This window comes from Aythya fuligula, chromosome 11, assembly GCF_009819795.1.
Source record: "Aythya fuligula isolate bAytFul2 chromosome 11, bAytFul2.pri, whole genome shotgun sequence".
Taxonomy (NCBI): domain Eukaryota; kingdom Metazoa; phylum Chordata; class Aves; order Anseriformes; family Anatidae; genus Aythya; species Aythya fuligula.
This window is the reverse complement of record NC_045569.1, coordinates 20,507,175-20,533,558: the sequence shown is the minus strand read 5'-3', so window position 1 is coordinate 20,533,558 and position 26,384 is coordinate 20,507,175. Positions and strand designations below refer to the sequence as shown.

At 48.6% G+C, this 26,384-nt stretch overlaps 1 protein-coding gene and 1 long non-coding RNA gene across 4 annotated transcripts; one reads left to right on the top strand and one right to left on the bottom strand.

Moving 5' to 3' along the window:
* Positions 1-5,204: 5,204 nt before the first annotated feature.
* On the bottom strand, positions 5,205-7,362 carry LOC116493454. 2 transcript variants are annotated; one of them, XR_004253772.1, is made up of 3 exons: positions 7,225-7,362; positions 6,180-6,317; positions 5,205-5,907 (listed from the first exon to the last, which is right to left on the bottom strand). It is a non-coding gene; the product is annotated as an uncharacterized LOC116493454 (long non-coding RNA). The 2 variants fall into 2 exon arrangements; XR_004253773.1 differs by having other exon boundaries at positions 7,257-7,362.
* A 275-nt stretch (positions 7,363-7,637) lies between these two features.
* On the top strand, positions 7,638-26,083 carry ANP32A (acidic nuclear phosphoprotein 32 family member A). 2 transcript variants are annotated; one of them, XM_032195066.1, is made up of 8 exons: positions 7,638-7,839; positions 20,619-20,768; positions 20,910-21,032; positions 22,690-22,845; positions 23,146-23,188; positions 24,692-24,789; positions 25,692-25,752; positions 25,948-26,083. In XM_032195066.1, exons 1-8 carry the CDS (start codon positions 7,786-7,788, stop codon positions 26,007-26,009), a joined length of 747 nt encoding a protein of 248 aa, XP_032050957.1. In that variant the 5' UTR covers positions 7,638-7,785; the 3' UTR covers positions 26,010-26,083. The 2 variants fall into 2 exon arrangements, with proteins under 2 accessions (XP_032050957.1, XP_032050956.1); XM_032195065.1 differs by having other exon boundaries at positions 7,640-7,839; positions 22,690-22,888; positions 23,090-23,188.
* The last annotated feature ends 301 nt before the right edge of the window (positions 26,084-26,384 follow it).

Below are 26,384 nucleotides of genomic sequence, written 5' to 3'. Positions count from 1 at the left end.
AGAAATAAAAAAGAACTACAGTCTTCAAGCAAAATGAGAATCTTAATTTTTAATAGCACTTTCACAGCTGCCACATGACTCTCACTCCATAAACTGATAGCAACCTCTGACAAAGAACATACGCAATATAACTTCCATAAAAAGGTCACTTTATTGGGGCTGAGCCCCAGTGCATACATACGGGTGCTGGATGTGTAAGCTACAGAAGCACACCACTTACCTTCACTCTGCTTGCAGTCAGGAGGTGCTTAGGTACAAGGGTCTCCCCTTGCTGTACAGCTCAGCCCTGCAGCGTTGCTGTAGGACTCCCCTCGTGCCTGGATTTAAGCCCGTGGAACTGGTACCATCAGTCAACAGGGACAACAGTGAGGAATCTTTACAGAACATTTTCATGAAATAAGTAACAATCGTGTGATAATTTTGTGTAATAATTGTGTGTACAGGAACTTGAGATTCCCTTTTTACCTCTTTCTTGAATCAAGCCACAAATGCCTTTGCTTAAGAACGCCAAACAAGCTGAAGTAGGCAAGTTTCTCAAGAAACAGGAGGTGGAAATGACAAAAATGGAATGATAAGCAAATTAAAGGCTAGAAAAAAAAAAAGCAAGATCTAGAAATTCTTTGATGAGGATAACAAAGACTGAATGAAATCAGGAAGTTTACATGTGTACTTATGTATAGTTGATGCTCAGAACAGCTACGTGTTCTAAGAACAGCTTAGGAATCTAGGTGTTCTCTTAAACAGGACAATGATCGTTTATATTGCACGGGTGAAATTTTATGATCTGCTAACACAACATTGGGGCTAGGCAGTCAAATAGACAGCCCTGACTACAAAAATCAGCATTCCAGAATTCTAGACCCACCTTTGATGCTAGACTGATCCATGACCTTTAGCAATCCACTTCCAACATTTTTAAATGGAAATTGCACTTAAAGAAATTCTTTGAGTGCTGGAGAAGTGAGTTTTGACAACTCATGTTAGCGAGAGAAAGTGTTCTGTGGTTAATATTACAGAATTTCCTCACTCTCCAGTAACGTTTTTTTTTTTTCTAGATCCAGAAATGTAAGTAAAAATGAAGCCTGAGTCTAGCAGAACATTCCTTCCCGCTCTTCCCTCCAAGTTTTTCAAGAGCTCTTCACCCCAAATTCTATTTTGGATTAAGTCTGAAACGTTTCATTCAGCTAAATTGGAAGCAAATATTGAACTACAGGTCAGACCTTTCAAATATTACGTACCAGAAAGAAAGTATGATCACAGAGAAGTTGAGAAGCCCTAATACAATATCAAAACAAATTAATCACTGAAATAAAACCTTACGTATTGAAAACACTGAAATTAAGTGTTTAAGTGTTTTATCTTGACTGAATTTGACAGGTACTACCCGTTATCAGATTCATTCAACCCCTCTGAATCTCTGCCCTTTCACTATTCTTTAGAGAAAAGGAAAAAAATCTCACTACCTCCAGTTCCAAAACACTTCCTCAGCCTAAGCACTTTAGGAAATCCTGTGAAGGTTTTACGCCAATTTGAAACCCAGCAGAAATAGCTCCATCCACGTGCAGCGATCTGCAGTTGGCAAGTGGAACAAGGCATTACGCCGCTGCTCCCATCTTTATCATTTACACTACGACCAATAGAGCACTGGGCATGACAGGTGTTTTTTTTTTAGTACTGGCAGAAGTTACTACGGCAGCTGCACGGGTAATTACGCTACTCACTGTGTCCCATGAATCACATTCCTCTTGAAGTCCCCTGCCCAAGAACTGTCCTCACTTTCATCTTCACTACTTAAACTGTCAGACTTGAAAGCTCTCACATCCACTGCAGCAGATTTCATACAATACGCTCTTTCTACAGTAGGTGCTTCTTATTTTGAGTGCAAGAAAAAAAACAGGCTCTGTTCTTCTGAGGCACTTCTGCTAAATCAAAACCTAATCATTCAGTAAAGTATAAAACTGGAAGTCCATTTCCTTTTTTCCTCCCCATGAATAGAGTAGAACTGGTCAAATGCTCCTGAAGTTATCTATGATAAGTCCTAGTGGATCAAGACTCCTTTAGCTTCAACTGCATTCACGCTCCTGGTGTGCAGGCCTTGTAAATACCTAACATCACGTTCTTGCTGCTCTAAATACCTCAAACTGCTTTTTTTAAAAAAATGAACTAAAACTTCCTTCTTATCCCAACACACACGGATACAGGCTTTGACAAGAATCTTTGCATTTTGTATTTTCAGAGTTCTCCAGATGTCTCTTGTCGTCTTCAGGAACTGCTAAATCACTCCTGCAAACTCTTCCATACGCTTCATTTCATACAGTTTCATTTTGACATCATCATTCACCTTTTTTTCCACCTTAGTTTCAAAAATATATTAACACACACTTTTAGCTTTGAATTTTGATAATCACATTCTCAGTTTTGTACCAAAAATTGACACTTTTCTTTCCCACCTCTGATTTTGTGTTTTATTCTACCGTATCACAGCCGACTTCGCCAGCTTTTGCAAAGGACCTTTATCAGGATGGTGCGAGAATCTCTCGAGTTCTTGCCTTGCTTCTCTGCTGACCAACACACAGATTTACAACAGCTTAAAAATATAACGCTGATTTTATTTTTAATCCCTCACATCACAACTAACAAGTTATTGCACTTTGATTCTCCACAAAGGACCCAGGGAAGCTGCATGGCCTACTCATTTGATTACAAAGCTATGCTACGTCTTTGATCCATATTATACACATCTTTCCCTCCCAAATTATCCTGAAAGTCTAATATTTTTAGTTTATAATGTCTAACTCATGACATTTTTACACTTTTGAAGTTGGTTATGGACAGGACAGCTTGGAAAAGGAAGACCAACAGCAATTGGAATGGCTGAGTATTTATATACAAAACAAGTAATAAGTATAAAAAAATTGGAACCATTGCTCTTCACAAACTGAACAACATTTGTTAAACTCCATACAGGAATCTTACTTGCAATAATATGAAGTATCGAAGACATAAAGCTCTTATTCGTAATGATGTAAGCCTACCTGCAGAATAAAATGCTTAATGCTTCAGAAAAGAAATATGGAGAAATACACCAGCTTACACGAGGAATAAATAGCTTGATCACCTGTTGAACACTGAAGGGTAACCTTAAGAGTATTCATTAAGTGTTCTTTCCACAAAAAGAGAAAATGTTATGTATCTGCTGCTAAATGCACCTGTGAAACTCATCTAAGCCCTCTCCTATTAGCATAAGTTTAACAATTGGCTTTGACAAGAAATCAAAAACATATCTGGCAGCCAGAAACTGGAAGAAAAATGGTTGCAGAAAGAGCTGCAGGAAACAGTTCTAAAAAATGGTGTACAAGTTATGGAAGCTTTATATTATTTATATATTGATCTGCCTATGGCTGTAAATCAGCAGAAGTGTGTGAAACTTGATTTCTTTCTTCGTCTTGCTAAACATTATTAATTTCTAGGCTCCACTGGTATGCCTGATGTTGTGCAAATAAAACCAGAGGGAATGGTCTATGCTAAGCTCGGGGGGAACAAAGCCAGTTTTGAGATGTAACAAGTACTCATCTCTTCTCAGTTTGGTAACTTAAAACAACTACTTCCCATTAAACATTTGGCTTTGAATTACCTTTCTTCAGTTCTTATCTCTTACTTGAAACATTGCTAGAAAACAGAATATTGTGACAAAAAATGTAACATTTGCAAACAATTAGCGCAGAAATCAATGGGAATCACTCATACGCCAGAGGAGTTATACAACAGTCCCAGCAGTCAGCACTGCAAGATATATTGTGTTGAACTTGCCTAACTCAAAAGAGCGATTACATTTAAAAAAAAAAAAAGAGAGCAAATAATATTAGACAAAATCCCTTCTGGTTTAGACTTGAGCGCTCTGCTTGCACGTTGCTAACCACTGTTAGGAGAAATTCAAACAACCAAGAGGCAAAAGGCACAACACCAACATCCAAGCCTCTTACAATGGCAGTAAGCTTTGGTGCTTTTTCAGCCAACGACTCGAGGTCTTCATTTATTTATTTTTCTAGCTATAGCACTCCCATATTGATTTTAAGAGTCTCAAAGCATAAATGTATGTTTTCAAGAACACACATATCGTTTTCCTGTGCTCACTTTTGTCCCTTTTCCCCAGAACTCCAGATACCAGTGATCAATATTACTCTCAATTCCCCTTAATGACCCATTTTCCAGCTACACTGGAGGGGCTGGGGGTGGAGAAGTAAGGGCAGGAAGAAGGACGATTTAAGAACAGAATTTTCTCTTTCACATTGCTGTATCTCCATACAAAAAGAGGACTGAAGATGCTACACAAAACATGAAGGAATGCATTGTGCAAATGCAACAGGAACAAACAAGATACCAGCAGATATACAAAGGAGTATTATAAGAGGCAAAAGAACAATCAGCAGCTCATTTTAGCAAATGCTCAACTATCCATTGATATTACAGACATGGGAAATCCTTCTGGGTTCTGTGTGATGCGTGTATTTAATGTACAGTATCAATTCATATAAAACTTTTGTTAATATAAGATGGATATAAAGGTATTTCATGCTTTAAAAATAAAAAGGTGGTGGTTCATTGCTATGAATGGTTCAGAAAATCTAGATAAAATCACTTAACTGGGCAAGTCTAGTTACACTAAAGAGTTTTTAATGCTAGATCAGAAAATACCTAAAAGATAATCATAGAGAAGTTCACAAAAACTTAGCTCAGGCTCAGCAACAACTGAACAACTTCTAGAGTAAATGTCTTTAGCATTTTGTATTTTGGCCCAGGATTCTGACACGTAGTCAGCCTTTTTGTGTAAACGTGTATTTAGCATTTGCTGGTCATACAATTAACAACACAGTACTTTGAGCAATGAAGGAGTTGGAAAAACATGTGAACCCCAGACAAAATCAAATATTATTAAATATTAACTGTAACCATTATGGTGATTCATCAAAATACTAACTTTTTTGTACTCCAACTTTAAAAGCCAGAAGGTACAGATAAGCACAGAGAATATTTTCATCTTCCAACAGGAGACTGACCAGGGATCCTCAAGACTAGTTTCCCCACCACCGTAAGCAGAGCTCAGATGACTTCTGCTGCTCAGCTCTGACAAGGACTCTGACAGGACAGGATTTCACACATTTTGTCAGTAGGCAGTATTTCTAATCGACAACATCTAGAACAGATAGAGTTGATTGCTTTATTCATAGAAACAGACAATAAGAATTCCCCAAGTAAGACTTAGCATTGCTTCATCAAGATGTAACACATTCTTCCTCTATTACAGAAAGCACGAAACTGAATCCTTATGGCACAAGCATAACAATTTTGAAGCAGAGTCACTTTTTTTCATATCCCAAAAGTAAAAACACAAATTTGACCAGACATTAAAACTGTTTTTAAGAAAATAAAAGCTATACTCTGCAAAGACTTTAGTTACAATGCATGTACCACTATGAGAGGACACTTTGATATTTGACCTTTGGAACATTTCCCATGCATTTTTAGTTCTTCCAGTTTTCAAGACTTCTAAAGCTTTTGCAATATAAGCAAGGTATGCATGCACGGGACAGAGGGGAAAAAAACAGCAGCTTTAAACATTTCTCTTTGGTTTTGAATTTTGAATAAGTCTCCCCTGATATATTGGAGGAGAGCAGTTTATAAAGAAAAAAATCTTACTTACAAGGAAGTAAAAAAAAAAATAAAAAAATCTCTGGATTCTCAGAAACTTATTTTCCCCACCTGTGATAAAGGTTTAGTTAATACTTATAGGCACTGTTTCCACAATGAAAGTTCTTTTCCAAAAATCTTCACCTGTGCCTTTAAACCAAACTCCAGATCAGACCTTCCTCTGTGAAGCCTCAGCCCAGGGGCCACCTTTGTTCACACCTGTAAAGAATTTAAAACAGAGCTAAGATACAGTTCACTCTGACACAGAGGTCCTAAAGCTTTGCAAAGTTTACATCCTAAAACCACCGCAGCAATTTTTAGTATGTTGAAGCCAGCACCACAGAACAATAAATAAAATGTCGATTTGTCCATGCCACAGACAAAGCAGAAATCCAATGTCTCTAACAGCTAAACCATAAAGAAGCTCTAAATCACCACACAAAAATATTAACCTGCTGCAAAACACTAGTGAACAAAGTCATATTTTTTACCTGAAGCTGGATCCATCTTGACCTTTCTGCTAGCTTTCACACTCCTGCAGAACTTGCGCTTAGCTGTCCAGGGCATCCATCCCAGCTCATCCACAGCTGAAGTAGCTCGTTATGTATATATGAGCTTCCATCCTACACCTTGGAATGTTTTGATAAGACAATTCTGTCATCTTTTGTTGATAACGGGTATCGAGCATTTCAAAACAACTGTTAAGGGTTTTTACAGCCCTCTGTCTTTCCCAACTCCCTGTCAAGCCCACAGGAACATCACTGACCGTATGCAGGGCCCGGTGGGGACACAAAGCAATTTCACCTCAGCCCTTGTGCCTGAGGAAGCCGGCCTCACCTCCACGCCAGCAAGCGAGCCTGGGGGCTCCGGCAACACCAGGAGCCAGCGGATCCAAGGCTGGGGGGGTGCTGGGCACCTCGCTGGGGAGCCTGACACCGCTACCACCACCTGCATGAGTGGGGCCAGCCGGCAAGGCTGTGGACACCCAGAGGGGCTGCAAGGACCGCCAGGACCCCTTCCCTGAGCCCCTCAGCACCCCAACATCCCCCTCAGGGCTCCCTCAGCTCCCGTAGCCCCCTCAAATCCACCTCAAACACCCCCCCAAGGTTCCCTCAGCCCCTGTAGCCCCCTCAGGCTTCCTCAAATCTCCCTCAGATCCCCCCCAGGTCCCCTCAGGGCTCCCTCAGCCCCTATAACCCCCTCAAATCCCCCTCAGAACCCCCCCCAAGATCCTCTCAGATCTCCCTCAGCCCCTGTAGCCCCTTCAGAGCCCCCCCAGATCCTCCTCAGACCCCCCCAAGCCCCCTCTAAACCCCCTCAGACCCCCCCAAGCCCCCTCAAATCCCCCCCCAGGCCTCCCCAAGCCCCCTCTAATCCCCCTCAGACCCTCCCCAGCCCCTTCACACCCCTCACCCGAGCACCAGCAGCCCCCCAACCCCCCCCCCCCCCCACCTCCTCTCTCCTCCCCTCATGGCGGCCGCTGAGGCGATCGGCACCGCCCCCCCCCACACCCCCCACCGCCGCCCCGCTCCGCACCTTTCCCTCCCTCCTGGCTGCGCGCCCCATACCCGGGCGGCTCCGGCTCCAGCTCCGGCTCCGCTCCCCGCCCCACAACCACGGCGCCTCCCCCGGGGAGCGGAGGGGGCCGGGAGGGGGGGGAAGGAAGCGAAGGGGGGGGGGGCGCAGCGAGCCCCGTGCCCGCCGCCGCCGAGCCGCCGCCGCCGCCGCTCCTTCCCCATCAGCCCCCAGCGCGGAATGAGGCTCCGCTCCCAGCCGGGCTGTCCCCCTGGCCGGCTGCGCCGCTCTCCTATTGGCTCCCACCTCCCCTCGTCTCCTCCGATTGGTTGGGAGCCGGCGGAGCCCGGCGGCGATTGGAGGAGGGAGGCGTCGCTCAAGCCGGAGCCCCCGGGAGCGCCCGCCTCCGCAGTTATCAGGTTAGTGTTCGCCGCGGCGCTGGGCTCGGGGTTCCGAGCGGAGCTGCTGGAGCCCGCCGAGTCCTCCCGGTACCGGCCTCGGGGGGGGGGGGTCTGCAGCGGGGGCAGCGCCACGCCAGCGGAGCCGGGCACAGCCGAGCGCCTCCCGCCAGCAGCCGCGGCCATGGACATGAAGAAAAGGATCCACTTAGAGCTGCGGAACAGGACGCCCTCAGATGTAAGCAATGTGTGTCCGTCTCCCTTCCCCCCTTCCCTTTTTTTAAAAAAAAAAAAAAAAAAAAAAAACCAACCGGTATTTTATTTAACGCTGATTTTTTTTTTTTTTTTTTTTTTGGGTTAAAACGTGTCGAAAACGTGCGGCGAGGTTGGGGAGGGGGCGGCGGGGGAGGCGGCAGGGCCGCTGCTGCTGCTCGCTGCTGCCCTTGAGGTGCCTACCTGTGCGTGGCCGTGCCCGGTGCCAGGCTCGGGGGGCGCGGGGGGCGCCCGCTTTGTGCCCTATGGGGCCGGGGGGGGGACCCCCGGGGACCCACGGGGGCTGCTCCCGGCCCCGCCGGCGTGAGACGCATTGAAGGGGGCCGGCGGTGCATGAAATAAAAATAAGTTGGTGCTCCTCTCCGGCGTGTTTAGTTCGCAAATATTTGGACTGGGTGCTGGGCAGGGAGAGCAGGCAGGGGCTGCGAGTGAGTTGCGAATGGTTTTGAGTTTAAAGTGCGTCTTCGTTTCTGTGCAGTGATCAGGCAGGAGAGACTGGGGAGCCATATTTGTAACTTTGTAGTCCTCATGAACGCGCCCTTTCTCTCTCTCTCCCTCTCTCCAGATGCTGAGAAGATAAAAAGGAAAAGAATTTTAAGCAAATAACTTAGCGTTTTTAGAGGTCTGGTATCGCTGCCCGTAGTGTGAGCGTGGAATACAAAATATTGCAAGAAATAAATGCACTCTCCACCCCCTCCATCCCCGCACACACACACACACACACACACACGCACAAAAAGGCTGGATGTGTGTGTGTGCGTGTTTTCCTTTTTTTATTTCCCCCCCTTTTTTAAAATTTTTTCCCTTTCCTCCTCCTTTCCCCATTTTGCCCCCTCTTTTTATTTTTATTTTTTTAATTTTAAAAAATTTTTTTTTCCCCCTCCTCTCGGGGAGGAAAAAAAAAAAAAAAAAAAACAAGCTTCAGGGGCTTGTTGTTCGGCGCCTTCCCCGAAAATAAACGGCGGCGAGAAACTTTGGCAGGACACGAAAATAGTCCGGGAACGGGGCTGTTTGGAGGGGGGGGGGGGGTGCCCAGATGCGGTCGGGCCCCGCTCCGACGGGCGGGCGGCGGCGGCGGCGGGGCTCGAACCCGCGGCCCCGAGCGGGGGTCCCGGCACCCCCAGCCCCCGTTCCTTAACCCCGGGGGGGGCGGTGTTGAGGGCGGCGGGGGCTGCCCCGGCCCCTCGGTGTCCCGGAGGGGCGGGGGGGGGGTCCCACACGTTGTGGGGAAGCTGGAGAAAGGGGTCGCGGGGGTGCCCCGGAGCGGGACCGGGCTGGAAGCGGGGCTCTGGGGCCGGGGAGGGGAACGTACCTCTCCGGGAGGCGCCCGGGGGAGGGCGGAGGCAGGCGGCTGGAACGCGGCCCCGCGGCTTTTCGGTGGCCAGCGCGACGTCTGATGGGGAGGGGGGACAAAGGCGGGCAGATTTTATGTAACCTGCTCTTTAAACTTTAAAAAAAAAAAAAAAAAAGTCCTGGGCGAGCGGCGGCGGCGGCGGCAGCAGCAGGAGGAGGAGGAGGAGGAAAGAGGAGGAAGGAGGAGGGCGCCCGCCCGCCCGCCGTAGCGGCACACGCCGCCGGCCCCGGCGAGGCGCGGCCCTGCCCGGCCCTCGGGGCTCATTGTTGGGGGGTCCCCCGGGGGGGAGCCGCCTCCCCTCCGCCTCCTCAAGCGGGCCGGGACCGGGAGCTCGCCCCCCGGAGCCCCCCTCCCTTAGCGGGGCTCAGCCGCTCCTGGCATCGGCAGCGCCACGGCGCAGCGCAAGTAGGACGCGGCGCCATGTTGTGTCCTCCCCTCCCGAACCGCTGAGGAGGAGGAGGAGGAAGAAGAAGAAGAAGAAGAAGAAGGAGGCAGCGAGGCCGGGCCGGGCGGCGGCGGAGCGGGGCCGGGCTTCTCCCCTTCAGCGCCCGGGGGGCGGCGGGGGGCGGCCGGGCGGCGGCTCCGACATGACGGGCGGCCGCCGCGCTGCCATTTTGTCGCCGCTGTCGCCGGGCTCTGACAACGAGCCCCCCCCCACCGCCCCCGGGGTGGAAAATCGCCTCCCCGCCGCCTTGCCCAAACCCTTTTTCGTTGTTTTTTTGCCCCAACCGGGCTCCTAGGGGGCTGCCCGGGGTGGGGGGGGCGCTGCGGCCGTGAGCCGGGAAAACGCCTTCTTCTGGGCAGGGCCCGGCGGGAAGGTAGGTCTCCGCTTTGCCTTTTTTTTTTTTTTTTTTTTTAAACCCTTTTAATATATTTTTACATCTTTTAAGGCATTTTTTGTCTCTTTTTATTTATTTTTATTTTTTTACTTTTTGCCTCACGCATGCAATGCCGGAGGCTTGTTCACCATTTTAAGCAGCCCCCGCCGCCCAAAGGCTTTTAATCCTTTCAACGCTTTCTGGACAGTGCCTCCCCCCTTCCCAAACACACATCTGGGTTTTGTTCACTTCGTGCTCTGCTCGGACTTACACAGAGAGAGCCCCTGTTTGGTGGTGTTTCTCTGTTCCCCTGCAGCTGAGGAACGTCCTCCAGTGGGCTGTAAAACAGCGCTTGATTAACCTGGCTTTTATTTTTACTTCTTAACCCGTCAGCCTTTAGTTCTGTCACCGAGCTGTCCGCAGCAGCCCTCCCAAGCTCCGTTGGCCCGTCAGGTCCATTAGAGGAGTAAATCCCTTCAGGTTTGGTGCTGTTTGGGACCGCCGCTGTGTTTACGGTCGGTTCTGTGGAAGCCTCGATCCCAGACCGTGCACGTGCGGCTGTGCTGCGGACAGCTAGGGGTGCAGGCTGAACTCTGCCTTTCTAAAGTCCCTGTTAAAATAAGTCATCTGAATCCACCTCCTGCTTTAGGTGAGACGTTTGAAACTGAGTTTAGAAGCAGGTCTAGAGCCAGGTGTCGTTTATTTACGGATTTCTGTAAGTCTTTGGGCATGAACAGGACGGTTCTGTCAGTCGCTGGTGTTAGTCTTTGCTTTGATAAACACAGTGTTTCTTGTGTGATCTGTGAAAGATCATCCTCCTCAAAGTTTTAACTGTAACATAGATTAATCTCTGTGAAAATAACTGCACAAGTATACATTTATTTACTTCTATTGGAGCTTCTGCCCTATACGTGCTCAATTCTTGCCTATTTAATCCATTATCAGAGCTTGCAGGATCAGAACTTTTTGTAAATCAAGGCTAGGTAAGAGGATGTTGATAAGGTGTTGGGGTTCTTTCTGATCTTACCAGACTATTTTATGCCATGGGTTATCTCCTACAGTCCTGGTGTAGAATACTATGTAATACTTCACCTGTTAAATCATACAGCCCTGTAAGGTTACATGTTAGCTAATAAAATGTAATATAAGTGTCTCAAAGTGGATTATATAGTAGCTATTTCTTCCTCAGACTCCTTTTTTGCTGTGTTGTGTTTTTTTTCCTCGCTTTGTTTTTAGATGAGTTCACTGTTGGTGAGAGGTCTGGGGTGCCATAGCATCAGAAATCTGGTTGTGGTTGTGTCTGTGTGTCTTGGTGAGACATCCCTGGTTTGGGTGCATGAAATTCGTGCTGCACAGCCACGGCTGAGCTTTCACATCTACTCTCAGCCCAGCTACTTCAACTTTTTTAACCCATTACACGACGTGGTCACTTAGGGTAGTGCACTTACCAATAAATTTGGCACTTTGCTGATGGTATCGCTGTAGTCTCCTGTTACACATAACTGCCTGCCAGAAATTGGCCAGATACAGCTATTTCACGTGGGTTTCCTCCAAACCATCAGCCAGTAGTGGAATAACCACTGCTTTCCACAGAGCAGATGCTCACCTGGGCACACTCGAGGGTGTTCCCGTTCATTCCTGGTGCACGTAGCTCGACCTGTACCATGCAGAGGCAGTAAAACAAGGTCAGTGCTGAGGGGGACTCCCTGGCTGCGGGACACAGAGGTACGTTTTTGAAATACTGCACAAAACTCCGGTGGCTTAGAGCTACCATGCCGGGTCATTTAGTCTGAGGACTGAATGCTGCTTTTGAAAGGAGCTTTATCAGCTCAAAATTGTGACAGTGATAAAATACTGACTGCAGCACTGGGTATTTCTTACAGTTCTTCCAACTCTTTGTTGCGCTTTAAAGCTTATTTGAATTCTGATTTCTCGCTGGTTTTCTGTCGGTTTTAACACTGAAGGGAAATACAGTGCAAGCATCTATGCAAAGTGTGCTCTCATACGAAGAATATAAATAAAAAGCTCTTTCCCCTAGCTAGTTCCTTGGTGTGATGCTCATAATAACAGTAAAGAGTTTAAAGTGATAGGCATCCCTTTAAAGACCTGCATTTTAAAGAAGCTTGGGTGTTGTAAACGGGCACAGATACACGCTTTCTTACTCCTCCCCCAGCTGAACCACCTACGGATGGAAAGGGGATCTACTCCAGGTGTGACACCAAGAGGGACAAGAGGGTTGTTGTGGTGGTGTTTAGGGTGCCACGGGATCAGCACGTGCAGGTTATCGTGGATTTGTGCAGACTTCAATCACTTCACCACTCAGGTAGCTGACAGCAGGGTGTAAATATAACAGAGAGGTAGCTTTTATCTAATATCAGCAATATCTAAAGGGCAGTCACACTATTGAGCCATACAAATACTTTTGTATCCAGAACTTTTTTTAAATTTTATTTATTTTGGAACTGGCTTAATAAAAGTTGATTAAGAAGAGAAATAGCTGGATTTTAAGTGGTGTAATTGTACTGTAAACCATCAGGGAGTGCGTTTTCTGAAGAAACAAGGTTGAAGTGAGGGGGGAAAAAAGCTGCTTGGTCCAAACCTATGGTATAGGCGATGTGGCTGAGTTATGTGTAACTATCCTTGCAGGAGGATTTGTGTGTTATGTATCAGTGGATAGGATATACCTTCCTCTAAACATACACCCAGAACTTCTCAGAGTTTTAAAGTAACATCACTTGCATGCAGGGATTGAGGACTTTATCTTATTTTCTCTATTTAAAAGACCATATTATCTATGCCAGTGATGCCTCTTTAATTGTCCATTTAAATGGCGGAATAATTATTCGTGGTTTTCTTAAATGCTTACGGCCCAGAAGGCTGATGTCGAGCAGTTCTTCCCACTTCATGCTTTCCATGGATTACTCCTTCCTCCCCCACGTCCTCCCACCTTACAGGTACGGGAATTGCTGAGCTGGGGAAGCCTGAGAAAAGCTGGACCTGCAAAATAGGAGCGGGTGCTCGAATGAATGGCTTTCCCTCCAAAGCCATAAAAGAGCTCGGAAAAGCTTATCTTTTGCTGGCGTGATTTGCTAAGGTGTTGTGTAGCAGCTGACATCTCCAGAGCCTGCTCCTGAAGCCGGTGTTAATTTAACCCAGCGCTCCTTGACGCGTGTCCCTGCATCATCCGAGGGCAGCGTGGAGCACGCTGTCCCAGCCACGGGCAGAGCCCCTGGAGTTGGGAAAGGAGAAGCAACCAGCATCAGTGTGAAATTTAAAAAGCTTTGAATGTAGAGGTGGAGCGATTTAATCACTTAACATATCTGAAACAGCCTCTGTCTAAATAAATATTTGGGGTCTTTTCAGAGTTTTGCCGCCAGCAGTAGAAACCCAAATGGAAACTAGTGACTTTTTTGAATGGAACAGCTTTCTGTGTCCCCAAAGTCTGTCCCTGATTTATTAATTAGTGAGCTGCTCATGCATATGGCCACAGTGACCCTTGTAAATGTGTGGAAGTGTGTTTATGTGACTCATGGGGTTTCTTGGCTGGGGGGGCTGTTCCTTGAGGAAGGCAGCAGTAGGTTATCTGCTCTGCAAGTTTTGTAGTGCTGGAAAGGCTTCATAATTGGATACGAGTGCAAGGTGCATTCAGAGCCGTGATGACTTTTAACCCTTCTGCTGCTTCTCTGTTTTATTTGGAGCAGGAGGTTTCTGGCAGGAGCAGAGCGAAGGGGCATGGGGCTGCTTGGAGCTGTGTTAGCTGCTCTCAGAGCTTATGGCTATGGCATATAAAACGTTAGAGGGTAGAAAAAGTAAATTCATTGCTATTCAGCCAGATTTTTCTGAGCTGTGCGAGTAGCTTCAGCTACAAAGACATCGAAAAGAAAAGGCACGTGTTTCCCCATCGCTTTTCCCCTGCTCCATCCCTTTTGCTGGGGCAGAGGTGAGGCAGGGGCCAGGAGGAGGTTGTCCTGCACCCAGCCTCGTGGCAGCAGGCATCAACAAAGCCCAACTTTCAGGTGGGGATCCCTAGCATGGATCCTTCAGCTTAGGAGGAGTTTAAAAGGTGGCTTTAAACTGCTTTTGTTGTGCTTTTGTACAACCTGCTAGAGCCAGGGCTGGGCCAGATGCCCACGGAGGTGCCCATATGGTCCCTGGGCAATTTTTTTCTTCTTGTTCCTTGGTTGCATCCTCCCACGTCCCGAGCGTGGTGCCGTGTTGCTGGCCTCATGCTCCTTCTGGTGTTGGGGCTGGTGTACCCCTTGCCAGCGGGGCTTAATGCTGGAAGGGGAAGGGTGGAAAACTGCAGAACTGTAATCAAAAAAAACGTTCAGAGTTTCTTCATCATGTGATTGTCAATGCACGCTGCTGCTTCCAGTGGAAAAACGCCCGTGCATATTGATGCTGCCGTTGAAAAACGCCAGTTATCTAAACCGTGTTGGCGTGATAGTGGAAGTTCCTTTTTTTTATTGTTCTAAAATCTGAGGGAATTTCTGGGAAAGATGTGGAAGAGGAATTCCAATAGAAAAGTTTGGGGGTTGCATCATTTGGAGAAACCCTAGATGAATTTTGAAGCCCGATGGTAAATTCACGTGATCTCACACAAAATAGGCAAAATAACTGGACGTGGAGGGGTTGCATTGGACCAGGCTGCAGTGGAAACTGCTCTGCTCAGCATCAGTGAATCGTGTGGTACCGAAAGGGGGATAGTTGGTGTTTTGTGGCCGTACTTTGAGCAACATTTCTCCCTGCCCCAGGATTTGCAGATTGCCCAGAGCCTGTGCAGGGTACCTGGTAGCTGGCTAACTGGCTTTCAGAGGTTAAGATGTGCTGCAAGTAAGTAAAATTATTATGAGCAGCTGAGATGTGATAAATAAAAACCTTGCGGGGACATACCAAAATCCAAGGTAAAACATTGGTTTGGTAAAAGGAAAGAAAAAAAAAATTAAATAAAAAATAAATAACATACCACCTTTGCTTCTGTAACCTGTAGCAGGTGCCCCTGAGTTTCATTCTGCCACGTGTATGTTGGCAGGCGGGTCAGAGGACCCCAACACTGTTGAATTTTCCCTTCCCTGCCAAATTCAAGCTAGAAAATCCTCTCCGTGTGGCTCAGTCCTCACCCCGAGCGTCTCCGCCGGGCGATCCCGAGCTGCCGATGGGGAATCCCGGTGGCAGGACGCCAGGAGGCAGCGGGTGCCCTGCCACCTGCTAACCTCCCTCCCTGCACACGGGCAGCACGCCAGGGGCAAGGGGGGGCACGCAGCCAGCCTGGGGAGGCCGAGCAGCAATTTGGGTGCCTCTTCGTCGGCGTTGAACCCCACGTTGGGTTAGAGGTGGTTCCACCTTCCTCCATCTCTCGCCGTGTTCCAGCAGGAGATGAGCTGTGTGGGGTACCACGGGGTGCTCTCGGGTGGCTGAGGATCTGTCCTCCATGCAGCTGGCAAAGGGCCTGTTTACATGCTGTCTTCATTTAAAAAAAAAATAAAATCGGGTCTTTAGGTTGGTTACGTTTTGGTGACCATCTTAGAGCAGAAGTTATCGTGTCTTTGAGCCTTCAGAGCTGCTTCATTGGCACAAGGTACTAAATAAGATGCTTTGTTCAAGCATTTTTGGCCTGATCACATTGCAGGTGGTACCTGAAATGAGATTTTTTTGCAACATTTAACTCCTTCCAGAAGTAACTTTGGGAGAAGCTTGTAAAAGTTGAGCATGGTAAGCATCCTGGGCAGCTCCGCGTGAACGATGGGCTCCTTGCAAGGCTTGGGCAGTGTCCTGAGCCTTGTCAAAGCCATTCTGCCCCCAGCCAACAGGAACATCGTGACCATGGATGGTTGGCTTCTCTGGAACCTTGAGGCACAAACCGGGTGGAATAGAAACCTAAGGAGATCCGTTTCTGCTCAAGGATCCCCAGCTCTGCGTGAGAGCAGATCCAGAACACAGCGTACGCACAGGAGGAGCCCAATTTTTGGCACGCTGGCTGCAACAGCAGCAAAGGTCGTGCTCGGTCTTTACCGTGGAGCGATGCAAGGTTTTGCGCACACTATGCACAATTCTGAGACAAAAAAAAAAACAACCCCAAAGACAGAAACCCAAGTGTCTTGAAGAAACGTTTGTACAACCGGGAGAAAACAAAGCTCTGCTTTCAGAAGTCCTTTGGATTTGGCTTCCACTTGGCACAGCAGGCGTCCCTGCTTCCCACAGCTCTGCCCTCCTCCAGATGAAGTTTCCATTGGGTTGAGAGGAACGAAGGACTTCCCTCCGTGTTCCCTGTCTCATTTGGTTGGAAGCAGTGCAAGATGGAGTTAACGCCCTCTTCTTTACCTGTTTTTGGGTTAAAATGCCGCATAGTGGGATATCCCTATCCTTGAGGTACCATATACAGCGTGCGCTTCAAAAGCATCCGACCCACTGTGCTGGAAACGAGATGTTTCAGCCTTTGCTGTTCCTGCTTGAAAAGCCAGCAGAACGGTACTTGGAAATTCACCTTTTATCTTTGCAAAGCTGTCTTCACAGCCGTGTCCTTCCATCACGCTGCGAAGCCTCCAGCCGCGGACCTGGCTTCGGGACCCGAGTCCCCCTTCCCTGGATCTCCCGGCCCGTGGGCTGCAGGCTTTCTGCAGCAGAGACTCATCTGGTTTACGTGCTGCTGTGGGAATGTGTAGACTAAAGGTTAAGGCGATGACTTGTGCTGCGTGGTGGCTGTCCGTGTGTAAATGAATTCTGCTGCTCGTGTGTGTTGGGATCTCAGCGGAGCGAGGAGGAGGGAGGCAGGGCAAGGAGGGTCTGCCCCATATTGTTCCCCGTACCTACACGTGCAGCGAGCTGTGATCTCCTTGCTGAGGCTCCCATGAAATCCAGCAGCTGTTTCCACGTGGCTGCCTGTGCTTGCCCCAGGAATTGGCTGCAGCCTCGCAGTACGCAGCAGGGCTGTGGTAAGGGTACCCGGTGTGTGGTTGGTACCCGTGCTGGGACACAGCCCCTGGCTATCGAGCAGGCAGCAAGATGGTGTGATGGGAAGTCCTGGAGAGGTACAGGGATGCTGCAGCCCGCAGCTGGCAGCACAACACGTTACCAGCAGCCCGATACCACGATCTGAAGGCATCTGAGACCACCAGAAACAGCACCCGGGATGACCGCGGGACAAGCAGCCCGAAGCTCGCCATCTGAAGGCTTTGCTGAAGAAACTGCAATCCCTTCATGTACATTCATGTGGCTGCTGAGTGCTAAGGCCCGATACCAGCAAACCACAAAGCAAAACTCCAGCAGAAAGGCGCAGACGTCCAGGAAGCACCTGCGAGGGCGGCGAGGCCGAGGCAGCGCTGCCGGCTGGACGATGCAGGGTGTCCCTGCCCGGGGCAGTGACAGAGCCTCATTTTCCACCAGTGCTGCTGAAAACACAGCTTTTACGGCAGGACACAGCTGCACCTGCGTTAGGTTTCCTGCTTGACACCCACGGGTGCCCTGGTGGCTGCTGAGGTGAGTGTGGCAGTGTCGTTTGCAGTGGCTGGCTACCTGTGGCGTGGTGCTCTTCTGCTCTTTCCCGCTATCTAGCAGTTTTGGAGAGGACAGAGGAAAGATGAACACAGGCTGTATGGTCTCTCTTGCTCCTAAATTAGTGCCCACTCCCCTTAGAGCTTCAAGTAGCTTACGTGTTGTGGCACAGATAGTGGTGGGGCTGGCCACGTGCGTTGGATCGGGACCCCAGCTCCTGCCTCTCCCCATGAGGTTGGCACCCAAACCCCGCAATGCAGAGGCTGCAGCAGGACACAGCCACGTTGAGGACCTCTCATCTTGCTCCAGTTTGTAAGAAGACTCAGAAAAAGCGCTGGCTTGCGTCAGGCAGAGGCATATTCTGGGGTTTGGTGGCAGAATATGAGGGAAGACACGTCCAGAAGTCACAGCCGTACTGCGCCTCAGCGGGGTGTGCATGCAAAGTTCAGTGGATGTTCAGAGAGTGATTCAAGGGCTGGGATTTTCCTTAAAATTATGCAGATTTCCGAATACAAGGAGGAATAGGCTCGCAGTCCCTGTGTCACACTTCCGTGGTGGTGAGCTGTTTCGGATGGAATGTGGCCCCACGAAGGTCACTTTTGGCTTCTCCTCCCTCCACTCCCAGTCACATCCATGCTTGTTCCTCTGTCAAGGCTGTCCTGGGGAGTACCTAGATAAGGCCCAGCATCCTCAGAAGGGGGAAAAATTTGGGGGGCAGACCTGCCTGGCAGCCAGCAAGCTGGAAAAGTGTCCCACTGATAACCCGTGGGGCCTCCAAGAGCCGTGCCTGCTCACCGATGGGACATCACTGCCTGACAGGCTCCTGTTAATCACCAAATACTCATCAGTCACCAAATAACGAGTCCTAAGGAGACGTGGGCAAGTTGCTGAAGGTATCTAATACTTAGAAAAAATATCTGAGCTGGTGGCAGTTGTCAGTGCAGGGAGAACTGGCTGCAATGGCACGGGGAGCGCACGTCGCAGTGGAGCCAGGAGAAACTGCGGAGAGGAGTGTCGTTTCTAAGAGGAGAAACCTAAAAGCAGAAGGCAGTTGGCTTTTCTTCCACCGTGCTCTCACAAATTCCCTTCCACGGGTCCGTGGAGATGGAGGGAGCCGCTCCCCGAGCCCCCCCGGGAGGTGGGCGCTGGCCCCGCGCTGCCCCCGCAGATAACGGGGGGAGGACGGGGGCAGATAGGCACAGATGTGCTGCTGGGAGGCTTGGCTTCGGGGTGGGGCTTCTTTTATTTCATTTTTAAATTTTTTTTCCTTTTTTTTGTTTGGCGGGAGCTCGGGGTGTGTGTGAAGCAGATGTTTGAGACAGCTGAGTGTGTCTGCCCCCGAGCTGATCTTGCTGGAGGACCCTGATACTTAAATGCTGTTAGAGCAGGGAGATAGGCATGATTGCCTTCAAAGCACCTTTCCTGCCATCCAAATTCCAATTTTCCTTCGGTTTGCTTTGCCTTTCAGTGCAATAGATGTATGTGGGACCTGGAGCATCTGACTCGTTCCTTGGTTTCTTCTAACCAGCCTCTCAAACTCTTCTGGGAGACTTTTGTGTAGCCATTCCCTATCATAATTCTTCTAGGAAAATTGTAGACTCTTGGAAAACGTATTTCCTGTCTATCTCCGATCCTCCTACTCTCAATGAATCACTTGTGCTCTCGTGTTGCTTTGGGCTGACTTCCCTATTGACTTCAGCGCTTGGGATTTAATTAGAAACCTCGGGATGTTATTGGGAGCTGTGACACCACACAGGATTCTTCTCCGTGCAGCAGCATTACAATAACAACAAAAAAAAATATATTAAGAAAATTAAATATTTGCATATTAACTGTCCTTGGTGCAAACTGAGGAGTTGCTTCATGTTTTTACGTATGCCCTTTTTGCAAACTTCCTTTTATCCCATCCTCTGTGCAAGCAGCAGCATCCTCTTCCTCTTCCAGGCCTCTGAGCAAAGCCCGGTGCTCGGGGCTGCTCCGGCTGCCTGTGGCTCTGGGTATTTATTTGTGTGCCGGGCCGAAAGTAACCCCCAGAGATCATTAATTGGTCGAAAAACATCTGGATATCCTCCCGGGGGTGAGGCCTTCCTGTGGAGTCACAGTGCTCGGGGCAGAGCTTCCAGAGAGCCCCCCAAAAAAAATCATTCAGCCTTTGCTGCTCGTGGCCTCGAGCCCTGCGGGGCTGCCCCAGCCCCGGGGTGAAACCCACAGTTCTGCTCGGGGTGGGGCTCCCTCAGCTTCTTTTTGTTGCTTTGTGGCCGTTAAAGATAGCACCTGCAAAAAAGGGCAGTGATGTTATTTTTTCTTAAAAAAAAAAATAAAAAAACCTGCCTGTAACGGGCAGGTCTTGTGCTGCTCAGGCCCCACAGGACATTATCTCACCCCTCCCGCTGAACCTCCTGGCTGCAATGGGGCAGGGGAGATAAGAAAAGGGGGGCAATGCTCCTCCAGCAGCAGCTACACTGGCTAAACTTCCCCTGCCAGCATCGTGTGGATCACACCTTGTCATTTCCCATCAAAGCAGCCACCTCCTTGAAGCTCGTCTTCCCCTAAAGTGCAGCGGGGCAGCCCTAACAAGAGGGGCTGGGGCAGACTCTGGGGGTCTGGGTTAGGTTTGCCCATGCCCACCTTTGGGTTTTGGGGCTGCCTGAGCAGCCACTGGTCTCAGCATGCCTGAAAAGCCTGAAGAGTCCTTGCATAGAGCAGGAGCAATAGGTTAGTTTAAAAATCCCATTTTCCTATTTTTTTTAAGAGTGCGTTTTGCTCGCATTTACCAAAGACAGACCTACTCCTTACAACCAAATAACTCAAGCCAGGATTAATATTTCTGACTTGGTTCCACCATTTATAGAACAATACAGAGGTGAGTGGTTGAAGCAAAGCCCGACAACCACGCTCTTGAAACGCTGCTCACCTGGCATGCTGGCAAAGTGAGGGCTCGGACCCGGGAGATAACCTTTTGCATACTTGCCAGCTTGATGGAATACCTTTCATTTCTGCCTGAGCTGTGTCGTCCTTTGCTTGGGAGTGAAATCTTTATTCCCTTTATTCACCTCTTTTTGCGTTTCTCTTTTTTTCCAGGTTAAAGAACTCGTTCTTGACAACTGCAGGTCATACGAAGGCAAAATCGAAGGCCTTACAGATGAGTTCGAAGAGCTGGAATTCTTAAGTACAATCAACGTAGGCTTAACCTCAGTTGCAAACTTACCAAAGTTAAACAAACTTAAGAAGGTAAATAAAGTGCCCTGTCTCTCCCTCTTTGCGATATGCTGCATGTAAATTAGTCGTTTGCCTGACTTAATTAATGACTGACCAACCTGCTTTGTGATGCATGCTTGCACTAAAAACTCAAGATGTTTACGTGCCTTTCAGCTCGAGCTAAGTGACAACAGAATCTCAGGAGGACTGGAAGTGTTGGCAGAAAAGTGTCCAAACCTCACGCATCTAAATCTAAGTGGCAACAAAATAAAAGATCTCGGTACAATAGAACCTCTGGTAAGTCGGTGCGGCGCGGGGCGAAATAAAAACTTAATTTTTTGATGAGAAGGGGCGATGTGATGGCTTGGTGGGGATGATATTTTGGGTTTTGAAACGCCAAATGAGCTTGCAACTGAATGTATCCAGCCCTGGTGCTTATCTTATGGGCTGACACCCGTCCCATGGGGCTGACACCCGTCCGAGGGTGCGGTGTCCCGGTGGGGACCACGAGCTGCTGCTTCCCTCTAGCGGCCAGCCCTCTGCCAGGAGCAGCCCCGGGGACCTGTCCTGGCCCCAGGCAAAGTGGGGACAGCCCCCAGGCTGCTCTCACCCAGCAGTGCCTTTGGGAAGCGCAGCAGCTTTGCACCACGATAACTCAAGGGAAGGGAATGGCCAAGAGTCGGCTCTTGGCGGCTGGCTCGTGTTGTGGGTCTGTCTCCCATAGCCAGGGTCCCTGCTTGGACTGGATGTACAATCCCTGAGATATTCAGCCTAAAATAAGCAGCACCACTTCTGCTCGGGGTGTGTGGGTGTTGGTAGGACCAGCTGCAGCACCGTGCTCAGCCTGCTGGTCCCAGCAGGGCAGCGGTCGCTGAGCCTCCAGCTCCTTCTGCAGCTTCCCACCACCTCTCCTGCTCTCTGCCATCACACTCCATTGTTTTACAATGCCATTATTCTCCTTATTTCAAGTGCACAGGTACGGCTTATCAGGCTGGCGTTCCAAAAACCTTCAACTGTCAGTTCTAGGAGTGCTTCTTAGCACTACTTCCTAATTTTTGGTTTGCGTGTCCTTGATTTTCTAGGACCAAAGAGTTTCAGCTCATGCCTACTTCCCAAATACTTGCTCCTAAGTGTCTCAAGGAGCAGTTTTCAATGAGCTCGTCTTGGCTCGCCTTTCCTCCGGCAGAAGGGGAAAGTAGGGCTGTTAAACTGAGCGAGAGGATTGTAACTGCTCCCACTTTCAGACTTGTTTTCTTGACATCACCATTGCTCTGCGTGCTAAACTCCAGAAGGGAGACAGTTCATAAGACCCGAGTCAAATCCTTAACCCCTCTGCTCGTGCTTTTATTGGAAGTGCTTGGAAGTGCAGCTGGCAATGCAGCCCACTTCCTCCAGAAAATAAATGAATTAATTAAATATTTTAAAAATATTTATATCTAATATATTAGAATTTGTTTATTAAAAATTAATAAATTAAATATTTGCCCCTATTCTAAGCCTCTTTTTCATCTAGAATGAAAAAATCATCAAAAAATTGTAGAATCTCTTCTAGTAAAAAATCTTGTGTCTAAACTATGAGCTGTTTCTTTTTCCACTGAAAATAGCACTCTGTATGTATCTGACCCCAATATTTTGCCTTGCCCTTTGGGGTAACTCACTGGACTGCTGTTCATTAGCTTGGTCCCTCATAGTTCATATGATCTTGTGCCATTGCCTCTTTCCAAACCTCAGTCTCCCACATGCAAGATGCTGAATTTTAGAACATTTCCCACTCAGACAGCACAGAAGCAGTGGCCAGGCACTGCAGATTTCTGTCCCACCCCAATTTAGGAGGCAGAGAGCGAAACGACCCCTTTTGTCCTGGAAGCTCTCGAACACGTTGACTCCGTTGAATTGTCTGTTTTTTGGAGGTTTATCACGACGCTGGGCCTCAGAGGCTTTTCTTTCCTTGCAGAAAAAGTTAGAAAACCTGAAGAGTTTAGACCTTTTCAATTGCGAGGTAACCAACTTGAACGATTATAGAGAAAACGTATTCAAGCTCCTCCCGCAACTCACATACCTCGATGGCTACGACCGGGACGACAAAGAAGCGCCGGACTCTGACGCAGAGGGCTACGTGGAGGGCCTAGACGACGAGGAGGAGGATGAAGATGGTATGTGGCTTGTGCTGCTTGGTGTGCGTAAGTTAAAAGAGCGATATGCTGCCTGGTGCATTTTGCTTCCAGCTCTGACTTGTTGGCAAGAGAAGGGTGTTCTCAGCAGCTCCTGATGGTGTAAAGGAGACGTACCTCAGTGTCCTCTGAAGGAACGAGGGGAAAGGAGAGGGGCAGGGCCTGAAAGAACTACTTTCTCAGTCTTATCTCTAGTGAAAGATCGGGACGACAAAGAAGCGCCGGACTCTGACGCAGAGGGCTACGTGGAGGGCCTAGACGACGAGGAGGAGGATGAAGACGGTATGTGGCTTGTGCTGCTTGGTGTGAGGAAGTGGAAGGACTGACAGGCTGCGTTTTGTGTCCAGCTCTGGCTTGGTGTTGCCTTCAGCAGCTCCTTCCTGACCGCTGTAAAGGAGAAATAGCTCCGTGTCCTCCGGGGGAACGAGGGGAAAGGAGATGGGCAGGGTTTGAGAGAGCTTCTCGGTCTTATTTCTAGTGAACGATGGGGAGAGAAAGGCTGGTAGGAGAAAGGGGCCAGGAGAAGGAGTAAGACAAGCAGAGAGATGCTGGAAATGTTCAGGGAACAGTAAATATCAGGGGACGGGTACGAAAGGGAGAAATGGGTAAGAGAAGGTGAGATGATGCTGCGGTTTTCCAGGAGCCACACGATCAGGGAAGCCACGTGTGGTTGTGTAGACCCTGATGGAGAAGGGCAGAGTGGGCATAGGACAAAGTGGTTGAGTCAAGGAATGGAGCAGAGGAGTCGAGGCATTACCAGGAGGGTATAGCTTATCCGTGAAAAGAAAGGCAACTGGTTGGGATCGGGTGGAGAAGAGGACAGGGTAAGTGCTGAAGTTTTCCTGGGGCAAGCTCTGTGAAAGGCAGCAATGAACTTTTTAATGCTAGGAAAGTGAACTCTGCATCCCACTGCATGTAGGTGCCGTTCTGCCTCCCTGGCAGGCTGCACTCAGAGGCAGCCGTGTACTGGCTGGATGGGTGTCAGGCTGAGTTTGGGGAATTTGCTGGACTCTTCAAACCCAGCTGCGCAGCAAAAGCAGAATAGCTGGACTTGCACTTTTCCCTCGAGTGCTGAATGCGAGCCCTGGTGAAAGGGGCGAGTGCCGCAGCGGTGCCAGGCAGAGGGGTGCTGTCACCCAGCAGCACAGGAATTCAGCAGGGACAGGTTCTCTTCCTCAGAGCACAAGTCTGAGCCTGTGTTGAAATGCATGAAAAAGCTCCAAAACGCCACTCCCGCAGCATGGAAAACGTTCCTGGTTTGTTGCTTGGGCTAGTTGCATTTAAGCACTTTTCCTCTTGATTGCAAACTCGTGTTGGATTGTGTGTGACCCCTCTGTATTGCTCTGGTAGCATAAAGGCAAGGAGCATCCCCCGGGGAGGGCTCCCAGTGCATGGCTGGCTTGTGAAGTCGTGCCCAGCCTCTGCTGGGAGCAGGTGGACGCTTGCAGACGAAGAGCTGCAAGTGTCCCACGGGCTCTAAAATGCACATCAGCAGGGGGAACTGGAGCAGCTGAGGCAGTCCTGAGGCTGCTGTGATTTTTGTCAGGGCCCTGGAGCAGCTCTGACCATGGGCACAGCTGTCACATCGCCCTGTCACTTGACTGAAGAGGCACAGGACTTTGTCCAGCCCTGCCTGGCAGCTGGAGAGCTGCTTTTAATTCTGCGCCGCCTCGAAGCAATGCTCTCAGTTCGCTCCTGGTGTTGGTTGCAGCTTCTGTGTCAGACGGCAATGTTGGGGAAAAAAATAACCTTTAAATGTCTGAGTGGTTAATCTTGTTTGTGTAGAAGAGGAGTATGATGATGACGCTCAGGTAGTAGAAGACGAAGAAGATGAGGAAGAGGAGGAGGAAGGAGAAGAGGAGGACGTAAGCGGAGAAGAAGAGGTAAGGATTTCATGCAGCTCATAACGGGTGTGGAACGAACACAAACAGGGAATAATTGGGCAAGAAATGGATCAAAAACCAGAGGGTTTTGGTACGGGATGCACGTGCTTGCTTTTTTAACCTGAGAAGCATCGCTGGGGGTGGCTTTGAGGAGCGCCTGTCTATGAGCCAGCTGCCATCTAGTGACCGCTGACATGAAATCATTCTGCTGCCTGGGCTGCTGTCAGTACTGACAGGAATGCCTGCAGGCCTAGCGTGGGGGCCTCTGGAGGGCTGGATTTACACACAGAGAGTGGTGCCTGAATTACTGACCCCATGCTGCGAGACCGAGCTTCCTCCTGTACCCGTATCTCGTGGTTCTGTGGGATGCTTGAATTCGTGGCGTGGTTCAGCTGCTGTGTGTGAGCTGGTCACCTTCTGCTTCAGCCTTAGCAGAACCACTGGGAATGGGGCTAAAATATCTGCTGAAGGGCAGCTGCTCAGAACCTGGAGCTTCTTGCACCTCTCCTCACCCCAGAACACGTGCCTGCTCCCACTGAGCTCACCCGTTGCAATCACCGCATTTCGCTAAGCTCAGGGCGTCGTAACAAAATTTTCAGCTTCATGGCAGCTGAAGTACGAAGCCATTTACTTGCTGAGGAGCTGAAGCTAGAAGTGGCTGCTACAGCTTTCTGCAGTGAAACATGGGCCAGAGTCCAGTTATGCTGCTGCAAAAAACTCCAGCAACTACACTTATATAAGTGTGTGGGAAGTGTCTGCCTTCTTGTTTGCTTTTTGTTTAAGATGCTTCAAGGACTTTTTCTCTCTGTTGTAAAATGCTGTTGGATATTGCCAAATTGTGAAAGGCTCTGAGCTGAAACCAACTTCTTAAATATCTTTTTTTTTTTTTTTTTTAAAACCAGGAGGATGAAGAAGGCTATAACGATGGTGAGGTAGATGACGACGAAGATGAAGAAGAGCCCGGTATGGCAGTAATCTATTTTTTCCTAGAGATTAAATATATATGTATATATGTATATATAAAAAGCAGGCTCATGTTTTTCTTCCTGCTCCTTTGATAGCAAGCCAGTTGCCAAAGTAGAAGCTTGTTGAACTTGTTCAGCTTCTCAGCAACATGTGGGAGCACCCGTATAACTCAAGTTGTGTTTTACTTTTCAGATGAAGAGCGGGGACAGAAGAGAAAACGAGAACCTGAAGACGAAGGGGATGAAGATGACTAAACTGAATAACCTATTTTGAAAATTTCCTATTGTGATTTGACTGTTTTTACCCTGTATTTCCCCTCCCCACACCCCCAACCTTTTTTTTCTTTTTTTTTTTTTTTTTTTTTTTTCTGATTGTAATGTTGCTGTGGGAACGAGAGGGAGAAGCAGACTGGGTGGGCAAGGGAATAAAATACTATTTTTACTGCCACTCCTCCTCCTATTCATTTTAAATTTTTTCTTTTTGTCCCTCTCTTAGTCCCTGTAACTGCAATAGTAAGTATAAACCAAGTGGTAATTTGTTTCTTATTATTGGAGTGGATAGTTTGACATCTTTCAAAAAGAGAAAAAAAAAGTTAAGATCAGTGGATGATACCCCAAATACACATATTC